At 31.6% G+C, this 27,005-nt stretch overlaps 1 protein-coding gene and 1 long non-coding RNA gene across 3 annotated transcripts; one reads left to right on the forward strand and one right to left on the reverse strand.

Annotated features, from left to right (window-relative positions):
* Positions 1-704: 704 nt before the first annotated feature.
* LOC132722616 (endoplasmic reticulum-Golgi intermediate compartment protein 1-like) lies at positions 705-25,734 on the reverse strand. Of its 2 annotated transcripts, none has more exons than XM_060707238.1 (9): positions 25,573-25,734; positions 16,187-16,321; positions 12,923-13,014; positions 11,031-11,155; positions 10,210-10,323; positions 9,680-9,734; positions 9,153-9,253; positions 7,405-7,515; positions 705-2,613 (listed from the first exon to the last, which is right to left on the reverse strand). In XM_060707238.1, the coding sequence occupies exons 1-9, from the start codon at positions 25,590-25,592 to the stop codon at positions 2,506-2,508; spliced, it is 861 nt and encodes a 286-aa protein (XP_060563221.1). In that variant the 5' UTR covers positions 25,593-25,734; the 3' UTR covers positions 705-2,505. The 2 variants fall into 2 exon arrangements, with proteins under 2 accessions (XP_060563221.1, XP_060563154.1); XM_060707171.1 differs by lacking the exon at positions 7,405-7,515 and adding an exon at positions 8,177-8,299 and having other exon boundaries at positions 25,573-25,726.
* On the forward strand, positions 18,389-21,453 carry LOC132722952 (uncharacterized). Its single transcript, XR_009624685.1, has 3 exons — positions 18,389-18,639; positions 19,657-19,772; positions 20,988-21,453. It is a non-coding gene; the product is annotated as an uncharacterized LOC132722952 (long non-coding RNA).
* Positions 25,735-27,005: the final 1,271 nt, after the last annotated feature.

Below are 27,005 nucleotides of genomic sequence, written 5' to 3' on the forward strand. Positions count from 1 at the left end.
ATAATGCAAGTATAAATGTTATTTTCACTGTAACAGAATTCATACAAAATGTCCCTGGAAGATACTTGTAAATAAAGCAGTGGTTTTTATTTTATAATACAAATCCTAATACTGCTTATCAAACTAACTTAATATTATCATCTACATAAATGATTTGTGTAAGAAAGTGTAGAAATCTATTATTGGCACCCTTGGACTTGACCCACAGACCCTTAACTTAATCTAAAGGAAGAATTCCATGCAAGTTTATAATCTATACAAAAAACTACTAAGGCTTACTTCAAATAAAAAAGTAAATAATAATAAATACTCAGTGTATAATAAAATTTAAAAAATAACACAATACATGGTTCTTTTAAATTACTAACTTTCTGGTCAACTACAATAAATGTGTATAAAATAGAGAAAACCAGAATCCCCAAAAAACACCCAAAACGGCTAAATTGAAAATGTAAAAAGGAAAACTTTGATATAATAAAAAGATCAGCTGTTTTAAAAATACTTGCTACATTCATAACAACCTACTCATAACCATAACTTTTCAAACTGGGAAATTTACAAAATTTATATCATAGATCATTTCATGTTTTGTTACACTTTACTTTTAAACAATATCATGTTTGCTTTTGATTCAGTCTTATAGTCTGTTTTTATTTCTATGTAAAATCTATAGTAATTTTTTATCAAATATCTTTTTTTTAAACTTCAGTTTTTACAGTTTTCATCATTTGTGATTTATCTCATGAGATCTTGAATTAATGAGGTCATTTTGTATAAATAAAGTCATCAGTGTCCAATTAGTTCAGTTTTATGACAAAGTTGATACCTTTATGTGAAAATCAAGAAATTTAGCATTAATATTGATGCTTAAAGTCTTTAAAACAATTTAAAATTAACCATTTACCTTCAAAATGTTTGCCTATAAAATATATAATTAAGATATAATTTTTTTTTTAAAAATTGCAGTAAATATGGTGCTTAAAGACAAAAGCAATACCTCTGTATTATATAGAAAAAATCTGATCCATTCAATAGCTTTGTAAAACAATGAGAATTGATGGTGTTATGAACAGTGTAAAGGCACTTCTATAGTACATGAATTTTACAGGTTGTAGATTTGTCGATTTAATACTATAATGTTTTAAAGACGTTTTTGGGAGTTTTTATATAGACATTTATGCAAAATTAAAACTGTTCAATAGAGTTTCATAAAACTTGGCATGTTTTTTTAATTTTAATTTTGCCTATATATCTATATGAAACTCCCGAAAACGTCCTTAACTTCTAAACAGAAATCATAGTTTCAACTATTCTCTTCTCTAACATTGCTATTTAAAGGTATAATTACAGTTTACTTAAACATACACAAACCATCCCCCTTAACAAAACAACAACCATACATAACAAAACCGACACAAGCCTATAAATATCTTGTCATTTTTTCTCAACACAAAAACATCTTCCTTTCGTAAATTGAGTGGGTAAATTGTACAATGAACATGCATCTGTTTGTTGTTGTTTCTTTTTATAATTTTAAGCATGTATATTATTTCAATGAAGTTTTATTTTGTTCTTTCAATTTAGCACACCTCTATAATGATTCTAAATTTAGATTTTTCTCCAACAAAAGCTGTCAGTAGGACAGCGTGCTCAATTATTCTCAATGCTTGATAGTAATATAAAGAATCACTAAAGAACACCCCAAAAAGCAAAACTGCCAATGTTGCAGGCTCTGTTTGATTTAGCCTGTAGCCTATTAATGGACAGAGCCTGGATAATGTAGTATTTCTAAAGTGCAAAAATGGCCATATTTCTGTCAAAATTCAAGTTATGAGTTGATGGCCTTATGAGACAGAGACTTTCTATTATGCTCTTCAATAAGTGTTTAAACCTATTCCCTTCAGTAGTTTTGAAAATACCGACTTGCACACAAAAACTTAACCAAGGTGTGATGTTGACGCCAGGGTAAGAACAATAGCTCTCCCTATTCTAATAGACGAGCTAACAAATACCACTAACAAGCTGTGCAAAAAGCAGTCAAAACTTGGTGGTTTGCTGAATTATTACCAGACTTCATTAGGTCCTCATATGCTTTTTATCCTATAGGAAAGTCCTCATGTTATCAAGATGAGGAGGTTTTGAACATTTAAATCAAAATAATATACAAATAATTCACCTTGGGTGTATATTGGCATTATATGATACTTTACTATTAATAATGAAATACTTAAGTAATGCCCTTGTAGTTTGATTGCATATTTAAATTTCAAGCTTAACTTATGACATTTTATTCCACAATTACAAACAAATTATTGCCATATTCTATCAGTTGTAAAAGATAAGTATCTGTCACCTACATGTCACACAACTTCCAAATCACATAAAATTCTAACATAAATGCATTTTCTCACCTTCTTTGACCCTTTAACCTTTTGTACATTATTTATAATTGCAAAAATAGGAAGTGTATATATTAAAAATAAATTTCTCTAGGTATTCTTGTTCTCAGCTCAGTTTTCCCAGCTCAGCTTTCCTGATTATCTCATAGGCAGTGAAAACACAGGAGTCAAATATACCCGCAACAGTAAATGTTCCTCCTACAATGGCACATACCTACAAATAGTAACAAAAACATACCTATAAATAGTAACAAATACATACCTATAAATAGTAACAAAAACATACCTATAAATAGTAACAAATACATATCTATAAATAGTAACAAGACATAATAAAGTAACATAAATAAACATTTCAAGTGGCAGGTATCTGCAAGACTTAGTACAGTATAGACCTTTTAATAGTTACATTATAAAATTCAATATGGTGGTTTAATTCTATATATAGTTACATCATTTAAATTCTATAAATAGCAACATAATTTAAATTCTATAAATAGTAACATATTAAAATTTCACACAACAGTAAACATCAATAAATATAAACATGAGAACAAAAAACAGTGGGACATATCTTATTATCTAGCTAAAAAGAGCATTCTAGTATGCTTCAAGTTATTCACCTAATAAACTCAAAGGGCACATGGATTATAAGGCACTATATGGATGGCATAAAAAGAAATGCTTAAATGTCATAGGACATCATATCTGACTTCAATAAACCAAACGACATCAGGAAATTTACTTCTCCATTCAATTTAATTCAACATTTCTTTTATAAATTTTCATTTTTTATATTAGCATGACTTGTTAGAATAGAATGGAATGGCCGCGTGGATTCAAACCCCATCAGGGGCAAGCCTTTGTTTCCTCGAGCAAAAACTTTACATTCATTGCTTTGTTATGGTTGTTTCCAGGAACAAATTTGGGAGTGTTTATAGCTTATAGCTTTCAACACAATCAAACTAAAATTTATTCGTATAAACACAAAGTACAGTTAATCATTCAAATGCTTAGTAATTAATCACTCAAGCCTACCAGACTTTGTGATTATCTTCCTGCAAATATGAACTCAAACTGAGCATAATTCTACAACATTATAATTAAATATAATTCAGCTTTCCACCTAACAGATCTTTTTTTTCTTTCTAACATTAAATTTCAGTTGTGTTTAAGTTGCATCAACATAAGATAAGTCATATGGAAGGTTTCTATCTTTACTGGTGGAGGAAGACCTTAGGTGCCCCTAAATGAATTATTTCAATCATAAACACAGACACAAGTAGAACCATCAACATTCTGTAAGCTAGCTGGATAGCTTCCTCACATGAAAGAATCCAAAGTCCCCATCAGGATTCAAACACATAGCAATGAGAAGCAAGCGGCTTAAAGTCAACAACCTTAACCATTTGGCCAAGGATGTTCCCATACACAGAAAGATACTCAAAATGATATAACTTTATCATGCACAAAGATTTTGAGTTTAGAAATATAACATCATGTTTTCAGATGGCCAAACTAGTACTTGGCACATTTTTTTTAACATGGGGGTATATGTAACATATGAAACAAAACCTTTCTAACTTTACTAAGTTTTTTTATAATAATGCTTGGGTCTTGGAAATTTTTAAATGTTAACATTTAAATAAAGTGTGCACACAAATATTAACAAGGTATCTATTAATCATGGCAAAACTTATCACAAAATTATGAATTATTGTACAAGAAGATGCATCAAGTATTTTACTGACCCTTACTGACATCCTATGATTATCTCTGTAATGTTCTTTTGCCACAAACAATTGAGATTTTAATGTGTGGTTGTTGACTCAATATTTTAGAATATTATTAATTGGAAAATATTTTCTAATCAGTAAAAACCAGGCTTTATTTTTTTGCTTTGCAACTGAATTTTTTTAGTTGAAATAGACCTATCTTATATTAGGTTATTTCTTTTCAGCATTCATAAAGAAGGATTGTCGCTGGTGCAACTCAATATAATCTAATATAACAAGGGAGCTTGCTAAATAAAAATTCTGATACTAAAAGTAATAAGCCTATGTCACCAGTATAGAGCCAGACCAGCCTGCACATGTGGAAACCTGCATTATTTGTGCAGTCTGACCAGGCTCTATACTGTTTGGTGACCAAATTTTCATCTTGATATCCCCAAAATTGATAATAGACAGTTCCTAAAATGGAAGCTGGATAAGTCCATTTAAAAATTCAGCTGTTTTAGAGTTCAGCTGGTCAGATGTATAGTTTGCTATTATAAAATAATTCAAAGTTTTCAGTGAAACTAAAGCCTAAAGAGCTGGATGTCACATCAATAACAATGACCTGCTTTCAATTTGATATATTGGGCATTATAGATCTAACTATATTAAGAAAGATTACAGCACTAAATTTTGTTAGAATTACTTCAGAAATGAATTAGATAAACAAAGTACAGTACTTATTGTTACTTTAGAAAGACAAACTCTGCGAATTTTCTTATTTGATATACAATTAAAACTAATTACTTTATCTTTATACTTTTCAACTGTTTGAATGCTAAAGCAATCTTTGCCTAAATAATACTTAAATTAGACCTTCTGCTGTAAAGTCAGGACATTTTATTATTGATAGTGACTCTGAAATTCTTTAATTTTGCTAATGCTGTAATTCATGAGATGTTACTGAAAAAAACAAATTCAATGGTTAAAATGGTTAACATTTTCTTTTTCTGTTGTCGAAGAGTTTTGTTCTGTAAACGAGTTTTGTGTGAATAAATTTAATGTATGTAACTATCCTGTATAGATGAATTGTATTTGGTTCATATTTAATCATGTGCTGAAAAAAACACCTGAATCTCAGTGATATGAATGGCAATGACTTACACATGTCATGAGTTTAGGGCCAAGAAAAGATGTATATTATATTCTTTACTGTTAACTGCTAATTGATATTTCTATTATATTGAAACCATTAAACAATCACATTGGAAAGCTACAATTTCATAGCATTGTAAATCCATTATACAAATTAAGTGATGAAAAGGAAAGATTCAATCAATTAACATACAAATATTGTAAGATGATGAAGTGAATGAAGATCAAAGTCTATATGGTCTTGGCTAATGTGATATTCCCTTCATCAAAAGGCCAAGGCAAGTCAGGACCACAGGCTTGGATAATTAACCAGATTTACAATAACTGTTTAATTATATGACTAAATTAAAAAATTTCATTTGTTAAAATTTCAAAGTCATCCAATTTCCTTTATTCAACCATATAAGGCCTAAATAAGCGGATGAAAATAACAGAATTGTTTTCTGTTTTTGACATTTGAATCTCTTTCTAAAGTGTGTAAATGTTCATATGAATGAGAAACAAAATGCCTTTATCCTTTAAAGTTTTTTTGACAGAAAGAATGACGTCTGAGTCTGTGCTTTACATATGGTGTTTTATCACATACCCATGCCACTTTTACGACTCCATAAAAACGGTATTGCACAGCTGTGCATATATTTTGACATGACGTCATTTGTATTATACAAACATATCTGTAAAGATGTGCTCAATGTTAGCATTACACTAAATGTAGAGGCGTGTCAATAAAAAAGAGATTTTTTTTTTTCACTTAAACCAGGATTTATTTTGGGTATGTGATTAACAGAATATTATATTTGTGTAATTTCATTACTAAATTTATTGAACTTGTTAAATTAAATAATATTATGCTCGCCAGAGCCTCACATAATATAATTTAATTAAACTTGTTCAATAAATTCAGTATTAAACTTACACACATTCAATATGCTCTATGTATTAAATAACTTAGTTTTTCATTTGAGGGCTATAAGTACCATATATCCTGTACAGCCTTAAAACCTTTTGGTTTCTATTAATAGATGGTTAAATTTAGCCCCACTCTTTATTACACAGTTTTGTAGTCCATGTCATTTTCTTTTCACCATCAAACGTAACACTGGAAAATTTTAAGTCATATTATTATACAATGTACATGATACTTAATAGTGCTGTATATTTCAGGTGTGGTATATGGGTGTATAGGTATGAAATGTGAAAAGTAAAGTTTATTCAGGATAATGCAAGTGTAATAAAAATATGATTTTTATGTAATAGAACTTTTCTAGCTCATTTTAACAGATTTAATATTTTCAGAAAATATAGAGCTATTCTGATGGGATTGTATCTCAAAAGTTTACTATGTATGCAAAATTGTGGCCACAGAGCAAGTATAAATATTATATGCAATCAACAAAAGTGATGCTTTATCCATTAGAAGGCACACATTAATAATTTTCTCTCATCATATTAATTCTGTAAATTGTGTTAAGAAAATGTAAAGCCTTTGAATTTATTTTTCATTTAAAGAAAATTATATGAATGTAATGTAAAAGTTAACCTCAATACAACCATTAGGTGTAAAATACGGAAAATCCATCTGAGCTGTGAAAATGACTTTGCTTACAAATGGGAGTTTATATGGCTTATAAAGTTCAACAATAGTTACATGTTTGTGTAAGAATATGAAAGATGACATAATAAGGTATATGTTTATACATGTATAAGAACGTGTGTGTAATAGATTATGTGTATCATAATTGTATAGTCTTTACTCAACTATATACGTTGAAAGATACCCAGTATACCTTGAGAAAAAAATGAATATCTCAGTTGCTAAGCAACCAAACAAATTCCTGGCCCAAAACCAGAGCTTTAGCTAAAAGAAGGGATGAAAATTTGTCACTAATATTACTGTAAAAATCAAAGATGGGATAAAATTTAAACAAAATAAAATGTCAAAAATAAAAACCCAGCTTTGAAAAAGAAATGTGACAAAATAATAAGAGCAAGTTTTGTGTTGTCTAAATGCAAACTGATGATAAACTACTAACAAAGATGAGAACAGCATGAAAACTGAGTTAAGCTTTAGAAAAAGCAAAGTCTATGTTACATATACAACCAGTTAAAAAAAACACCTTGCGCCAATTACTCACGGTTGTCAAGAAGTGATAAAATGGCTTTTGAGATTCCGTATATCGTACGGTGATTGGGCTCATTTCATACTTGAACCAGACTGCAGGCATTCGGTTTGGTATCATCTTTTCCTGTGATTATTTTATTTGACAAAGGGAAAATGAGAAAAGAAACATATTTTAAATAATAATTAAGACCTTGTCACTGATCAGAAAGTAATAGTAATGAGTGATTTAAGAATCAATCAAGCAGGGGAGAGCACTCTGTACCACATTTTTCATGTATATTATCCAATAATATACATGTATATTGTAAAATTCAAACACATAATCTACATCTGCTTGTAAATTAAGATTCCAGAAATCACTCATTACTTTCCATCTGAATCACAAAGTCTTTAATAAACTGTCAATTCTTATAAAGGCACCATACTTTTTTTTTTGCCTTCAATATTTATGTTCTTGTTCAGCAGTTTCTCTTTTTTTTTCCTAAATTTTTGCCCCCCCCCCCCAAAAAAAATGATTATCAAGGGCTATAAATGGTCAAAAAGTATGCTATCTTTACAAAATTTACAGTTTAATGCATGATATAATAAATAAGCTGGAGTTTGAAATTCTAAAGACTTTTCATAATTTTTCATTAAATTTATCAAAATTTTTATTTATTAAAGCATTCTCAGAATAAAATTTAAAAGTGTAACACTGTTTCTAAATTTCAAACTCACAGCTTTAAAGCACATTTGCCCTATTTGACCCGTGTGCATGTTGATTTTCACGGGACAGCTCCACTTACCGTAGTGAGAAAATGATAAAAAGGTTGCCTTCTTTCTGTATACTGTACTGTAATAGGACTCATTTCATATCTGAACCAGATAGCTGGCATCATATGGCCTCCATGACCATACTGAATTATTTCCTAATCACAATATAAAAACATTCTGATGAAACTACTTTATTATATAAATGTCATCCATAACCAGGTTGGAGTCATACTTATAAAGAAAGACCATCATTTAAAAACAAAGGCCATCATTCAAAAAACATAGACCATCATTTATAAACAAAGATAGATAAAATCTACACCTTTCATTTTTGGTGGATTTCTTTTAAATTTTTTAAAATTCTGATTACAGTATCTACTAAACATGTTTCACACATTAATGTAAAGACCTCTATAACAACAACTGCAATCACTATATTGTTCTCCTACTAACAGTTTTGACAAGCTAGAGTCGGATCCATTAAATCACCACAACTATTACATTTTACAAAATTATAATATTGTATGTGATGTAACTTATTATCAATTGAACTTGATCCCTTATTGAAAACTTCAAAATTAAGGTGGTTTATAGAAAGAAGAAATAATTTTTTTTTTATTAGACAGTCATATACATTTACATGTATCTCATCATACATCAACTAGTAATACATATAAAACATTCATACAGCACTATAAGCCTGTATCTCAAACTTTTTGACGAGTCTTTAAGAGAATCTGTCTCTTCTGAAAAAACATACTGTGTATTAAGAAAACATATTCCTGTAACAGTAAATACTTTGAGTGGCTTTCTTTAAATGCGCTGTAGCAGAGATAAAAAATTCCACTCTTCCACTCATAATTACGAGTAGAATTACGAGAACTCGATGCATGACGAGTAGAAAAATGTTGCCTGCACAATGGATCTAAAAGCTACTCATCCAGGATGAGTGACTCTGAAAATATGTTTGATGCCTGCTGTAGACTGATAAATAATAATGATATTTACCCTGTATGAGTATGTATATTGATATGGGAATCGTTTTGAATTATCTTTGTTGACATAAACAGATGGCACTACTCTGATGATGTAATCATGTGTGGCTTGAGCTGAAACATGATAATGTAAGTTTAGTTTTAATATTTTCAATCATATAACAGTATATGTTTTAAAAAATATAGATTTAAATAGTACACAAAATGAAAACTTATGAAGCTTATTCAAATAACTATAGTCTGTTTCATCAAACTAGACTCCTGGCGTACAGAATAGTCTGTTACTTAAAATATGGAAACAAAGATTTTAAAGGAAGGGCAGCATTCAATGAATGCATTCCCAAACAAAAGTCAGAACCGACAGCAAGGAGCTCAGCATGACAACCTTGTTTTAAATAAAGTTAAAAAGCTAAGTGGCTTGATTAAATCTCTTTCTAGTTTCCTTCACTGTACTCAAGCACTGGTAAGGCAGAAACAAGAAATTATATTTTTTCTTTGTATTTTAAGGAATATTATTAATTTAGGTGTTTTCACACTTACCATTTCCATTTGTTTTATCTAAACTTTCCATGGGGTTAAAAGATCCTCTCACAGTCTGTAAGCATATATCATTAAAAATTATTCAGATTATGAAGACGCATTCATACACATATGATTTTTGTTTTAACTACCGGTAACTAACGTCTACAGAAAAAGAGTGTTGCTTACAATTATGTTATTAGTATTAATTTACTAGAATGTAACTTGATGTACAAAATGCACAATATTCCAACTTTCTTATACAATTATGTCATTTAAAATCAATCAAACTTCAGCCCATGAAGATATTTGCAAACTGGGGTCTTTTTCACAAATCAAGAAAAGTCAATTAATTTCTTAATATATAAAAATAACTTGGAAAGCTGCATATCTTAATAACAAATGAACTATTATTTGGATAACACACTTTTTGTGACAATTTTGATATTCAAGATGTTCTTGAATCTTGAAATAGTGGAAAAAATTAAGTCACCACAAATTAAACTTTTTTTACAGTAATCAAAAATTAAGAATTATTTTTATAAACCTACTTTTCCTTCCTCTAAGTCCATACCGAACCTGAGTTTATGAACAACATGCCTCATGTCACCTTGAGCTGGCTGGTTCTTTGCTGCATGTGTTGAAACATGAAAATTACCTGGAACCTAAAGAAGAAAAATAACTTTAAAGTTTTTTCTCATATAGAGTTACTTGGAACATAAAATAGAAAATTAAAGACAAAACGAATACATGTACCGGAACTTTGAGGCTAAAATTAGAATAAGACACAAGTCATCCAAGTATCATTATACAGTCAAACCTGTGAACAAAGGACATGCAAGGGAGAGACCAAAGATGGCCATTAAGTAGACAAATGGGCTTTATTTGTATGTTACTTTGTTCTTTTTAATCAATGATATGTTGTGGAAGAGTGACCTTTATTTAAATGGTGATATTTTTTCGGAGGTGATCTTAAACCAAGTTTTACTGTATGTTTTGTAGTGTTTTTTGCTGAAAGGCTTGTAAAGAAAAAATAAGTAAAAATATACTAAGTAAACATAATTTTTGTGAATTGCTTCACCAAAGCCAAGTGATTGGTGTCATTAACTGCATATAATTTGCTGCAATTAGGTAATAAAGGATTGTAAACTGATGGAAAATTGAATCATCTTATGTTAAGAAGCTATCCAACTAGCTAACAGGTGGTCAACACTTCTATAATGGATAAAGTCATCATATAACACTAAAAATATTTGTTTACAACAAAAAAAAAACCTCCAGAATTTGTCATAATTGTACCAAGGTTTTTCACTTATATGCAATCTAGATGAGATTTATCTGTGTCTCTAAGAGCACAAAGTTTCCCACAAACCTTGTTTATTAAGAAATGTGTTTCCATTCTACAACCATTATCTTCATTCTGTGGGATTTTTTCTGTGTTGTCCTGGAAACCAACTTCATGTCTTCCCATATCATCCTGAATGTCCAATCCTACAACTAGATAATTTTAGATAATTTAAGATGAATATTCATTAATTTTTACATAATTTTTTTTGTACAGCTTAAGAATATGAAAATAATGATATATGTGTTCTTTGACGTATTCTTTTTCTAAATTTAACTTGTAAGCATTATTTTTAAAAGTCTATAAGTTTGTTTTACTCCTTTGAAATTGTGTTCAAACTGTACAATTTACTTCCCCACCCTGCCCTCATGCTACATTATAATGGTACACAGACAGACTTTTTTGACCACTAACAAGGACGTATTAAAGAGTACTTTTGATAAAATATCAGTAACTTCTAGTGATGCAGTTATGATTAATTTAACATCTAATAAGGGACTCATGTGAGGGATTCTTTTTTCTCATGCATTTTTAAAACAATCACTCTTTCAATTAAAGTATTATCAATATGGTAGAATTGTTACTAACACAAATAGTTACTTGTATTGTGCACATTAAAAGAGCCTAACATAACTAATACCTTCAACCTGCTGGCTTTATGTAATGGATTTTCATTCAAAGTTTAAAGGCCCATTATGCCCAAAAATGCTTTTTATTCTTATTTTGAAAAAGCTTTTTATTTTTAGTGTTTTATAATAGTTTGCAAAAAGATACTTTTTGGATGAATACCTGAACCTTCTTTTGCTTACATTGCTTGTTGGCTAAAAGTACATAATAATTTATAGAGATTTTGAATTTTGTGTAGAAGTCAAAACACTTCTTTGTCTACATTTTGCTACTTTTTTTAACAAATAACTTCACATTCAGTGCTTCTTTCTACAAGTGATAAGCATCTCACTCATTTTTGCAATTCTAAACAGTGAAAATATATTTGTTTCTGAGGCTTCATGTGTCTTTAAGGGATTTTAATAACTGATGTATCAACAGTTAGAGTATGGTAAGACGGCAAGTGGATGTGCAAGCTGGTCTGGATCTATACTGGTGGCAAAGGTTTAGTCATTACTTTAGTTCCAGCAGATTAAACTCTTGTGATAAATACAAATAATGGTATCATCTGTATATTGTAACTTAACTGTAATGTAAGAGTAATCTCCTTATGAACAGCTGTTTCACAAATGACCTAGATAAGATGTATGTACAACAAAGTCACAGGGCCAATGTAGACAGATTATTGTAGGCTAAACTTTGACATGCCTGAAAACTTTACAAGGTCTCTTAATTTTGGGTAATTAAAATACATTGCTAGTTTCTACGGAAGCGTCCTGGTGCCAATTTAACATGTTCTATAAAAATTGAAAACTCCTACGTTGGAGATAGAAAAGCCTAATTAGGAGTTTATAACTCCTATGTAGGAGATATAAAGTCCTACGTAGAAGTTTGTAAGCCCTTCGTAGGACTTTAAAACTCCTAATTAGGTTTTTATATCTCCTATGTAGGAGTTATAAAGTCCTACGTAGGACTTTGTAAGTCCTACGTAGGAGTTATAAACTCCTAATTAGGCTTTTTTATCTCCTATGTAGGAGATATAAAGTCCTACGTAGAAGTTTGTAAGTCCTATGTAGGACTTTAAAACTCCTAATTAGGTTTTTATATCTCATATGTAGGAGTTATAAAGTCCTTCGCAGGAGTTATAAAGTCCTACATAGGAATTATCTTTTTTAGGTTTAGATTACAGTCAAAAATAATTTCACAGAGATTATGTTATGACTGACAAGTATGGATCTATCATTTGTTATACGTCCACTTAAATTGACAAAATATATTCATTTTTTCCATTCCCTGAGGTGTGTAATACGTACATTCACATTTTGTGTTCATCAAAGTTATATTTAAGAATACAGGAATTTTCTCAGAGTATTTCACAGGGTCGTCAACTATCAGCTCACTTACTCTGAAATAAAACAAACAAAGTCAGTGTAGGATTGCCTACATCATTACATATAATATATTTTAAACCTTACTATTATCAAGATCAACAGAAACTAGAATTGTGTCCATAGGACACGGATGCCCCCACACGCCACTGTTCTGTCAATCTTATGACTCTAGGTCAAATATATTTTGGACTACATGTGCCACAAGTTGAAAACTAAATATCAACAAAGGGCCATAATTCTGTTAAATTTGGTCGCAGCAAAAATTCCTTCCTTTACTACCATCTACACATTAAGGTTGTTCATCCCTGGAAGTTTAAGCAAAATCTGCCATCCGGTTTAAGAGGAGTTGCGTTCACAAAATTTCTACATAGTATATAGTGAAAAAATCAACACAGGGCCATAATTCTGTTAAATTTGGTTGCAGCAAAAATTCCTTCCTTTACTACCATCTACACATTAAGGTTGTTCATCCCTGGAAGTTTAAGCAAAATCTGCCATCCGGTTTAAGAGGAGTTGCGTTCACAAAATTTCTACATAGTATATAGTGAAAAAATCAACAAAGGGCCATAATTCTGTTAAATTTGGTCGCAGCAAAAATTCCTTCCTTTACTACCATCTACACATTAAGGTTGTTCATCCCTGGAAGTTTAAGCAAAATCTGCCATCCGGTTTAAGAGGAGTTGCGTTCACAAAATTTCTACATAGTATATAGTGAAACAAGAGCTGTCCGTAAGACAGCGCGCTCAACTTTTTTATTGCTTGCCAATAAAAAAAGTTTTTGCAGTAAAAGGCAATACAAGAATCTCTGTATTTTTAAAGTGAACAATGGCCATGAGCATTAAGATATTTAGTGAAGAATTATTTTACTGAATTGTGTGATACCCTTGAACACTGCAGGTTCAGTGGATAGGAATGAATTTTTTTAGATTTTTTAAGTTTTTTAGTGCTTGCCTATAATACAAAACATTGACAGTTAAGGGCCATAATTCAAATAAAATCTTTGACAGAATTACCTTCTCCTGGACATGTTTGGGAATCATGATTGTAAACAAGTATTCCAACTTTCAAATTAATATCTCAAACAGTTCAGTCAAAAAGTGGACTGGTACTAAAAACTTAACCAAGATTCTAAGTCGATAAAAGGCCTTAATTTTTAAAACAAATCCTTGACAGAGTTACCTTCTCTTGCGTACAGATGGGGGTAATGATGTGAAATAGCATTAAAAGTTTCAAAGCAATATCTCAAAGGGTTAAGGCAATAAGTGGATTTTACCCATATTCAATGTATTTTCTAAGTCAAAAAGGGGCATAATTCTGTCAAAAACCTTGACAGAGTTATGTCCTCTTGTCTGTTGATGAAGGTCGTGATGGTAAACAAGTATGGTCAGTTTCAAAGCAATACCTCCAATGGTTTTGAAATAAAGTGAGGTGGTACAAAAAACTTAACCAAGCTCAATACACTTTCTAAGTCAAAAAAGGGCCATAATTCTGTCAAAAACCTTGACAGAGTTATGTACTCTTGTCTGTAGATGGAGGTTATGATGGTGAACAAGTATGGTAAGTTTCAAAGCCATACTTGTAATACTTCTGAAATAAAGTGGGGTGGTACGAAAAACTTAACCAAGGTGTGACGCCGACGCCGACGCCGGGGCGAGTAGGATAGCTCCCCTTTTCATAGAAAAGTCGAGCTAAAAATCAACAAAGGGCCATAATTCTGTTAAATTTGGTCGCAGCAAAAATTCCTTCCTTTACTACCATCTACACATTAAGGTTGTTCATCCCTGGAAGTTTAAGCAAAATCTGCCATCCGGTTTAAGAGGAGTTGCGTTCACAAAATTTCTACATGGTATATAGTGAAAAAATCAACAAAGGGCCATAATTCTGTTAAATTTGGTTGCAGCAAAAATTCCTTCCTTTACTACCATCTACACATTAAGGTTGTTCATCCCTGGAAGTTTAAGCAAAATCTGCCATCCGGTTTAAGAGGAGTTGCGTTCACAAAATTTCTACATAGTATATAGTGAAAAAATCAACAAAGGGCCATAATTCTGTTAAATTTGGTCGCAGCAAAAATTCCTTCCTTTACTACCATCTACACATTAAGGTTGTTCATCCCTGGAAGTTTAAGCAAAATCTGCCATCCGAGGAGTTGCGTTCACAAGATTTCGGGACGTACGGACAGACGGACGGACGGACAGACGTACGGACGGACACTCGGACGGACAAGTGCAACGCTATATGCTCCCACTCTGTGGGGGCATAAAAAACTAAACTAATCTTTACGTAAAACCATTACCGGTAAACGTATTCACTAAAAAGCATGTTAAGTGATGGTTTTTGATGATATGTTTCAAAATTAGCATATTGTCAAGATACTGAAAGGTTTTGACAGGTATCATACAATAAAGCTTTTGTAAAATGTTTATAAAAGTAACAAACTAGTTTTTTTTATAGCTTCCCAATCAAATTTTAGATATGTTTTTAACAACACTAATAAATCTGTTAAGGATATTTAAATAACATTATGTCATTTATTTTGGTTTAAAAACACAATACCTTGTAATGTAACTTTTCAAACATCAGGCAATTTGTTTTTAATGAAAAATGAAGATTCATAGATAAATGAGAGGTAATTCATAGAAAGTATTTTACACACTGGACAACAATTGTATATCACCTGAATGAAACTGTCTACTATTATGCACATGTGTATCTTATAATATCCATTGTTGGATCTGTATGGCATTTTGGTGAGCCTCATTTATTTATTCATCTATACCTTTTATTCATATATACAATTATGCCAGATTCCATTAAAATCTGATCTAGCAGTTAAAAGATATGGATCCAGGTGAAGTTTTATCAACAGTCGTACACCCTGTCGTAGTTAAGATTTGGTCGTACACTTATGTCTTATTAAAATGATTGCAGCAAAGACGTCACAGATTAACAGATAAAATGACAGACAGATTGACACATGGATTATGCAAATTCAATAACCACCTTGTAGATTTCATTAGTGGCAGATAATAACTTACACTTCATGTTGAAGAAATCCAGCAAGCTCCGACAGGAATAGGTAAGATTTCATTAGTGGCAGATAATAACTTACACTTCATGTTGAAGAAATCAAGCAAGCTCCGACAGGAATAGGTAAGATTTCATTAGTGGCAGATAATAACTTACACTTCATGTTGAAGAAATCCAGCAAGCTCCGACAGGAACAGGTAGAGCATAAACAGTACACTGCATATAGATATACATGCTCCAGTCAATGTGGGCTGTGTTAAATCTTTAGGTACCTTACGGTATATGTCAAACCTGAAATACATAAAAGCTGAGGTTAACAAGAGCTGTTAGTATGACAGAACGCTCTCTTTTTTCTCAGTGCTAGATTGTAAAACAAAAGTCTGGATAATGTGAAATTTTCTGAGTTGAAAATGGGGCTATAATTCTGTCAAATCAAGGTAAGACTGTAAAGGGCCTTAGATCATGGTCATCTACCATGCCCTCAAATTCCGTAATGTTCCCATGAAAGTATTTTGAAGTAGAATATAAAAGCAGTGTATTCTTCTGACATGTTTTAACATGATAAAGGCGGCATTAAACAAGTTTGCAGTAAGTCACACAATAAAGACTATCTTAACAGGATATAAAAATGCGTATATAACATCAACATCATCTGTTGCTGAAGCACTTGCAAAATAACAGTTAGGCCACATTGCAAGGCCTGACAAAATATTTGATGCTGACTTCTTAAAATCTACTCAGAACTTTAGATGAAACACTTCAAATGGCATAGTATTTTAGGTAAACAGGGTGTCCGTTTGATCCTTGAAATGACTCTCTGACCCTTCAAATTTCCTTAAGGCCTGATTTGACCATCATAATTTTAACTGGAAGGTCAAATTTTGATAAAATCATGGGGATTTGGATTTGTAGTTGGCAAAACTTAGTTCATACTGATCAAAATGACCCTCAATATTCCATGGCTAGTGGAACCTCTGTAATAAATTATATGTGTATTACATGTTTTCTAATTCTGAAAGTGAAAATTCATCATTTCAAAGGAACAAAATTTCAAATCTACAGTAAACAAAAGAGGTGATCCGAGCACTAGGTCACTGTGCCAGTGTGGGTGGAGCTTTGGCTTGCCCAGCTTTAGACTACATGTGTATATTTAAAAAGAAATAAGAAAAAAAAAAACTAAAGAATATATAGAATTCTATACCTATCAATGAAATTTTCAGTATCAGTTTTAGTTGGGTGCCGCCATTTTCAATGTAACTCAGTTGTAATAGGTGGGGTATTCCAGTGATGGAACAAGTGCTGATTTTCAGATTAATAGCGCTTTCGAAGAGCTGGCCCGAAGAGCCTACTCGCAAAGCAAGCTTTATGGTAACGCGAGTACCTGATAGATAGTGATGGTTTTGAAAACTTTCATCGGAAGTACTGAATTGACACATCGCAATTTTTCTAATTACAAGATAACAATAAAAGCCGAGGTATTCTGACTGAAAACAGAAATGTAGATTGGTGTCCTTCGCACTTTTATAGGAATCATAATAGGACAGGGAACCAGAATAAACAGAAGCAGTGTATAAAATAACAAATGACAGTTTTAAAACGGAAAATGTAAAATATAAATGAACGATTATTTTATACTATTTCACAGTAAAAGTAAATCGAGCTCGCTTTGAGGCTTTGCCTTTTTCATATTAATGCAATACATCATAATACAATAATCATTGAGTGTTCTGAGTGAAAACGGAAGCGTCGATGCATGAACGTAGGACACCTTTAAAACAGAAAAAATGAACAATTTTTTTAACCGACTTCACGTTCATAGGCTTTGCCTAATTTCATATTATTTTTATCTGTTAATTATCTAGCCACATGATTTTCTACAAAAAAAGCTACATGATGACACAGACACTTGGAGTATGGACCCCGCCCTACTCCGCCCCTGAATATTAAAAACTAAAAGTATTGTTTATTACAAGAATTAGTTTTAAATTTGTGCTTATATTAGTATGAGACGGTTACCCAGCAAACACCCGACGTTGACACAACGTTGAATCAACGTTGAAAATTGGTCGCGACGTCGGCGACCTTCACACAACGTCAAAACAACGTTGAAACCCCGACGTCTAACAAACTTTTCATTTTGACGTCGACTCGACGTCGGATGTCGGTCGGTAATCTGACAATTGGTAAATTTAATTTATAGAATCAATATATATAAATATAAGCATAAACAGTGAGAATTTTAAGTTTCTTTAGAAAGGGAAAATTATAAATTTATTTGCCTAATCAAAATAACAACAGTGTCACGTGGGTGGCTACCGTACGATATTTGATAGGTGGCGCTCGGTAAACGGATAGCCGCAGATCAGTATAATATATATTTGCTCTATTTTCTTTTAAATAATAACTTATCTCCTCGAATTAGTCAAAGAAGTGTTTAAATAATTAACAATGAGCTTGTAATCATTTTTGTGGGCTTCATTTTATAGTGGTAAATAATCTAGTAAATTCGAATTGGAGTCTTAACGGATTTGAAATTCATTTGTGTTGGCGGACAAAAACGACGGGTTGACAGACAAATTTAGTTGTATGTTCCAAACAAATAGAAAAAGGTAGGCAAAAGTTATTTATTGTTTTTAATGCTTATTAACCGCATGTTTGCATGGATTCGACGGTTAATTGATCATTGTAAAGTTTGACTGTAAAACTAAAAGTCACATGATTTCGTGAGATAAATATTTTCGTTTCCTCGTTAGAGCACTTTATTATTTGCTTTAGAGCAATTTGTATTATCGGATCATTTTTCCCACACTATATCGCCATTGCCAAATTATTTTTTTTGCATAATCAATGGTACGAAATATACTAGCAAAAGGTTAAATGCAGTACGTTTATTAGAATTTAGACTCTATTATTCAAATGCTGGCATATAAAATTTCCTCTTATTTCTTATCAACATGAATTTCCCTTAATGAGGGGCCAGTCATCTATACACATGTTTCAGATAACTGTAGGGTCTCAATTGATGTCTGTGTAGTTCTTTAACTACAAGTTGTTAAATTGATGTACTTTACCCAAATGCATACCATGTGTTTCTTATATTATGATAATGATTCATGGCATTTGATACATGTAAATGATACAACTTTGGTAAGATATATCTGAAACCACATTTTTTTTCGACTATTTAATTATCTTTTCATTAATGTAATCAGACAACATATTATCAGTCAGTAAACACATTATCAAGGTTATAAATCAATAAAAATAATAGTTTGTTAATTAGCCTGCTTATCAAATATAGTGAAACAAGTTATATGCTCATATCATAAAACGTTTGTACCCTCAGCCAGTCTGTCCTTTATACTCTTAGCAGATCGGATCATGCTGGGCAGAGATTATATCTATAAAAATGACAGTAACATGTGAATTTCTTTGATATTGTAGCATTTGTATAAATTATAATAAATATAAAAAATATCATTTTCATATTAAATTTTGCGCAGGAAAAAATCGTAATTTCTGACTAAATTTTCAGGTCATACTTAATGAAAATAATTAATTGAACATTTTATCAGGTTGTTTTCGTAAACGTGCTTTGATAATCATAATATTGTTTTGTCTTTCAGTGAATATCAGAGATTGTGAAAATTATGATAATTCAACAACTGTCGAAAGTTCAGAGGAGGAAGATGAAATTATTAAGAGGAAAAGAAGAAGAAAAACACACAAGATTTTGTGACAGGTATATTTCAAAATATTACATTGATCACGAAGCCATTTTTATCAAAATCAATGGATATATAGGTACATGAAACTACATGGTTTAAACTAAAGTAAATAAAACAAGAGCTGTCAGAAGGACAGCGCGCTCGACTTTTTTAGTGCTTGACTATAAAACAAAACTTTGACAGTTAAGGGCACACAAGACTTTAACTAGGAATTTCTAAGTACAAATCAAGAAACATTTTCACAGAGTTATCTTCTCTTGCTTACAGATAGGTCTCATGATGGCACATAAGAACTCCAACTTCCAAAGTAATATCTCAAATGGTTAAGTCAACAAGTGGACAAGAATGAAAATCTTAACTGAGTTTCTAAGTCAAAAAGGGCCATAATTCAAATAAAATCCTTAACAGAATTACCTTCTCCTGCCCATGTTTTGGGACCATGATGGTAAACAAGTATTCCAACTTTCAAATTAATATCTCAAACAGTTCAGTCAAAAAGTGGACTGGTACTAAAAACTTAACCAAGATTCTAAGTCGATAAAAGGCCTTAATTTTTAAAACAAATCCTTGACAGAGTTACCTTCTCTTGCGTACAGATGGGGGTAATGATGTGAAATAGCATTAAAAGTTTCAAAGCAATATCTCAAAGGGTTAAGGCAATAAGTGGATTTTACCCATATTCAATGTATTTTCTAAGTCAAAAAGGGGCATAATTCTGTCAAAAACCTTGACAGAGTTATGTCCTCTTGTCTGTTGATGAAGGTCGTGATGGTAAAACAAGTATGGTCAGTTTCAAAGCAATACCTCCAATGGTTTTGAAATAAAGTGAGGTGGTACAAAAAACTTAACCAAGCTCAATACACTTTCTAAGTCAAAAAAGGGCCATAATTCTGTCAAAAACCTTGACAGAGTTATGTACTCTTGTCTGTAGATGGAGGTTATGATGGTGAACAAGTATGGTAAGTTTCAAAGCCATACTTGTAATACTTCTGAAATAAAGTGGGGTGGTACGAAAAACTTAACCAAGGTGTGACGCCAACGCTAACGCCGACGCCGACGCCGGGGCGAGTAGGATAGCTCCCCTTTTCATAGAAAAGTCGAGCTAAAAATAAGCCTCTTTTGTTAAAGTAGTTGGAGAGTTTTGTCAGAATTTCATTTAATTGTAATATTTAAAAGTGATTTATTTCTTGCAATTGTAAGTGATTATTTGATTTATTTTTAAATTTCAGATGGTGTGAATGATGATATCTCATGGTTGGAGACGGTAAAGGTGCTTAAACTTTAAAGTATGCCCCAGATCGCCATAGTGGAGGTGGACGAAAGAAGAATGCTAATTAAGATATATGAACATTGCTATTTGTAGTAATATCAAAATATTCACAATATTGTTCCATTTAACATTCAGATAAAAAGTACAAAGAAAATATACAATCAGTGAGTTGGATAGATGATTGGAAAATCCCACCCTCAGGGTGATCGGTTCAGTCGGAAATAAGCTTTGGTGATATAAGAAAAACATGCATGAATGTTAACCATAAAAAATGTCAGTGTTAATGTTTATGAAGAACTTTGTATATCTAAAACATGATTATTTAATACATGAAGCGTTATTTACGTACATACTGTCAAGTTTAATAGTTTCAAAATACATTATGTTAACTTAATGTTACATTTGTTATAGTACCACATTTATTCTTTTTTCTACATGTGATTCGTATTGAAAATAAATTGTTAAAATTAAAAGAATGCTTATTTGTTTACCCTACTAATAAGCTTAAAATGAAAAAAATCATATTCCAAAAAGCTTGAAATGAGGTTAAATCATGGTCAGATAAGGTTGGATTATGGTCAAATAATGGTCAGAAAAGGTTGGATTATGGTCAGATAATGGCCAGAAAAGGTTGGATTATGGTCAGATAATGGTCAGAAAAGGTTGGATTATGTCCAAATAATGGTCAGAAAAGGTTGGATTATGGTTAGATAAGGTTGGTTAAGGGTCATTTTATGACGTTGTATAGACGTCGGATTCCGACGTCTAAAAAACTTTCAAATCCAACCTTCTGCCAACGTTTACCCAACGTCAGGGTCTAACGTCAGTACAACGTTGGTACAACGTCTTTTGTTTGCTGGGTAAGTGTCTAACACGTGAACAAGTTTGAATATAATTTCTTAACGTTTTAAAAAAGTCAATTTTTTACCAACGCTTCAATTTCCTGAAGAGACCAAGCTTCGAAATGTAAACACAACTGACCTACATATATTTCAGGTATTTATGTTATCGCATGCCATTCAGGGTTCGACACTAACTGTTTTTACCAGGGATCCCATAGGAATCCCTGAGATTTAATTCAGGGATTCCTCCTAAATGTCAGGGATTCCTCAGATCAAAATAGTAAAATATGGAGGCGAAGAATAACAAGGGAGTGCAGCAATTCGATTTCAAATTCTTTTCATTTTTGAGACAACATACAGGATATATTGTCTTGTTTCAGATGCAGAAAATGTAGTTTATGAGCCCTTTGGAAATAAGGCTATTTTAAGTTTTAAAAGCGTTTCAAAGTGTTAACTTTACTAGTATATATATATAAATATATATATTTGGACTGCTAAGATAAATTAAAACATAATATATTTTTACATGAACATGGAAACAGAATAACATTAAGCTCACTGAACAAGAGTTCGATTTGAAAATAGCTATCTTGCTAAAACCTGTTTTCTCCCTGGAGTTGATAATTGTGAACCAGTTTCTGTATCTAAATGAAGGTATAATGCAAGTGACTTGACAAGGTGGTTTGAATTTTTGAAGTAAAATAGGAACTGGGGAAACATTTTCCCAGATAGCCAAGGGTTCACTGAAATAGAGCCCACTTATCATATGTAGATCTTTAAAAAGTTACAGGTAATGATTAGGCTCCATATTCCAGAAAGGTCTGGTATGGATAACTGTCTATAATTATTTACTTTCATGTCATTTTTAAGGAAATTCTTAATTATGATCACTTTAAGAAAATATTTGATTTCATTTTACATTTTGTGTTAAAAAGGAAAAATCCCATAGATTGTTGTAAATTAAATATTTTGATAATTTTTTACTTAAGGTATTAGGACCCTAATGGGCACTATCAGGAACTAAAGAATTGACATCATAGGTCAGATGTATACCTTAAAGTACACCTGTATGCAAAATTTAAACAAAGTTTACCGTACGGAAATCAAGTTATGGCCACTTTTCTGAACTCAAACTAGGATGTTTTGAGGGCCCTTTTTTAGAAATGAGGAACCTTTAAATAATCTGCAATAACATTCTAATGAAAAATGTTTTCCCATGATTTTTTGGTAAGAAACAAATAGTACCATTCAGCTCACAATCCACATAAGCAAAATTATGGTTTCTACTTAAAATTTATGAAATCTTTATAAATATGTTACCCTACCCCACCCATTTTTACCACATGTCTGACCATTTTTCTACTTAGGGAACCTAATTAAAAAATTTATTAAAATTTACCCAAATGAGTGCCTGTTTTCAAAGTTTCCCTAAATTTTTAAAAAAGTATATTGGTTGATCTTGTAAAATATGAAATACTTTTACCGTCTAGTTTTGATTATATTACACTTTGAAAATATCAGGTACCATATTTATTACTAGATTTAGCATAATTTAGCCAATAAATACCTATATAAATTAAAAATTCAAAATTAAACACTTTTTTCTTTCCATATGGGACATGAGAGATACATAAATAATGTTAAAAGAAAAAAAGAAAGAAAAAAAAAGTTGACCCGTCTGGGGATTGAACCCATGGCCCTCATTTTCAAAGTAGTTAACAGTAATTCTAGCCTATTTGAATACTCTTCAAAGCGGAGGTAATGCATTAGGGTGCTAATACCTTAAGCTAATAAAAATATCAAGAAACAGTTTTGTTTGCATTACAAGTACGGTACCTTTAAATGATTTCATTTTTAAAAATGATAAGTTGCTCCAAGTCCATGACAGGATGTGCAATATCCAAATTTATTGTTCTCAATTTTTACACTGAAATGTCCGATCCCTTTCCTCCCTGTGTATTGATTTTTTTGTAAGTTTTGACACCTGTCACATCAAAGGCACTCACCCATACAGCAGTCATGTAGCTCACAACACTGATTGGCTCAAAGCACTGCCAGATGAAATATACGTCATTTGCTGTATATTTCGTCATTTGCTGTATATTTCGTCATTTGCTGTATGTTTCACATAAGGATTTTTGTATTTTTTGTCGGTAAATAATGCGTGACCTTGATTGACCTTAGACTTTAGTTAGACAATGTTTTTTAGCATTGAAGGCTGTGAGTTTCAAAAAGGATTTTAAACTTAAAAGTATGGATTCTTTTTATTTTGTTTATTAATTATACTTTTGCTGTAGTCTACTTTAGGGAGAAAAAATACACCAGTTATCTTTTTTTCTCAATTTTGACGAAAATTTACAATGGTCACAAGTGCCGAATTTTGGCAATAAAAAAACAAACAACAAACGTACATTAGCTACCGCCGGCATTGACGATCAACACAAATTTGAAGTACACATCGCTTGTGTAATAATTATACGATAATTACGTTTCTTTTTTGAATTTTCACAACTCTATTTTATGAAGTCAATGCATGATATAAAATTATACAAGAATGTTTCTTAAGTCAAAACATTTTTGTCATTTTTTATCGCAAATGAGTTGATAGCAGTCACTGCTCAAAGAAAATCTAGCGTACATAATTCAAGAGTGTAGATTTTACCGGCACGGTTTTTCTTTTCTTTCTTGAACCACTTTTCTTGAATATTTGTGATTCATTAATTCAGAAAATTTCAAAAATTTACACAGCAATTTTTCAGGGATCCCAACGGAATCCCCAGCTAGGAATCACAGGGATTCCTCCCGACTTTTTGGGATCCTCGGAATCCCGGGACCCCGTTAGTGTCGAACCCTGCCATTTATTCTGGTATAAATCAGTCGATGCATATATTCTTTTAATAAATAAATGCATGTTATAATCAGATTGTAACTTTCTTCCAAGCTTTGCACATTCAATTATATTTTCCTAACCGTGTCACATGCTTCTTTACGAATTCATGACGACTTGAATGTTTCCCGTAAATTACAGCGGGAAAATCGCTGGGAAAAAGAAATTCAATCGCAACTACTCGGCCCTTTCGGTCAGTCTTCTTGATTTGATTTCTTTACTGATTAGGGGAAGTAACCGCTGCGGGGTTTTGGTTCTCGGCATGGAAATGAAAGCACAAAACAGTGACAAAACTCATTCCAGTCGCCTCACATCAAAGGAAACCGTATGTTGTTATCTTTATGAAATTATGGTATTTTAGGGACTTTTTTAAAAGCGGTTAAAAGAGCGGAAAACAAGTTTTATGTTCAAGACATGTGACCAGGTCGTAATAATATGCAAAAATATTTTGACGTACGGTTTGCACGATAAAAATAGGCATGGTGTATACAAGTGCGGATCAAGAAGGGGAGCCACGCACATAACCCAAAGTGTCTGTGCATGAAGATATTAAACTGATAATTTTAAAAACCTACGTGTAAACATAATGCATAGTCTGTGATTTAATGTTATCTCTCCATTCAGTAAGCATAACAAAGAGAAACTGTCACAATTTACTCTGCACGTACATGTATAAAGCAACAATGTGCAGTATGCAAAAAACATCAGCCGGTTAACTTTTTTAATTAAATACGAAAATATCCGAGTTTTGACGAAAAAGCATGATATATATTCAATGATGATGGATCAGGAATATTGGCTTATACTGTACAAACCTTCTAATGTCAAATTGCATAATGATAGTTCCAACAATCAATGCCACTAAATTAAAACAATCTGTGACGTGGAAAATTGTCCACCAATCTGTCACCTATTGCTGTCACCGATGTTTTCGCCGGAAATTACGTATCCACGTGCGTGGCGATGATTGGCTAATTTTCTACTTTCAGTTTGAGAGGAAACAATTGCAAACGGTGTTAATATAAACAAAAACATAATAATCTGGAAAAACGAAGGTTGAATACCACCATGGTATTTCAAATAAAAATTATATTTGAAAGACCCTGATACCACAAAAGGAGGCTTAACGGTGGTCTTGTTACTTGTTAGGGGTTGTGTGAAATGCATGTTTCTTACCCTTTCATATTTTATGGCTTCAGTGTTTTCAAATTTTGGACTGATCAAAAATAAATAAGAAACAAAATAGGCTACCCTCCGATATTAACCGCATGTCATTTATAAGTATAAACAAACTTGAAAAATAGTCATACTGTGGTTACACGAATATGCAAACTGGGACTTACGATCATTTTAAGTCCCAGATGCAAATAACTTTTGCAGTGTATTTAGAGCTAGCAAAAGCGCCTTTAAAAAATTCCAAAACAAAACAATTAAATACATACAAAGAACACACGGAAAGAAATGTTGATTATTTCACCATTCCAAAATAAGTAAATACTTTTTTGAACAAGAGAATGAAAATAAAAATAGGATAACACATAGCCAATCTGATTAAAAGGCAATAATTAAATCTTTCTTGAATCGTGTTATATGTGTAATTGCATCTCAATTCAAGAAACATTATATGGATACATGATTTTGTGTACCATTTGAAAATAAGAATAGGCTTAACTAAATTATTTACCCTCAATAAAATATATGTCAAAACGGTTTTAGTCTATCTTTAAACGAACTAGTCCTACTTGAAGCTTGCCTTTCTTCTTGGTAGCCAGCCTTAAAGAACGTAATTAATGTTTTTATTTTCAGGACAAAAATAGATAAAATTAAAAAAAGATATATTTTGACTGTAAATAAAGTATGACTTAAAAAGCACAACTTTGATATATCTATACAAATAATCTCTATTTTTTTTTTCTGTCTCCTACAAATTGATAGAGTAAGGACTTTCCTGCATATTCCGGAACATTGGAATATTACAGTACTGTTTACATTTGTTTTACAAACATACAGATTTTTTCTTGCTTAATTTATATCAAATTTTGCATGAATCTAGAGGGGTGAGCACTGCCAATGACTTTTCTTGCTAATTAATGCTCGGTTATTACAACCAACATTTTCCATATGTAAACATGCAGGCTCTCTCTCTGGCAAAGTGCCGAAATGAAAGTTTAATTGACGTTTATACCGTTTATACAGACTATTTGTGAAAACACTGAAAATAATTTGATTTTCACAAATTTTGTTCTGT

The sequence above is a fragment of the Ruditapes philippinarum genome, unplaced genomic scaffold (genome assembly GCF_026571515.1).
Source record: "Ruditapes philippinarum isolate M1 unplaced genomic scaffold, ASM2657151v2 ctg363_1_1_1_1, whole genome shotgun sequence".
Taxonomy (NCBI): domain Eukaryota; kingdom Metazoa; phylum Mollusca; class Bivalvia; order Venerida; family Veneridae; genus Ruditapes; species Ruditapes philippinarum.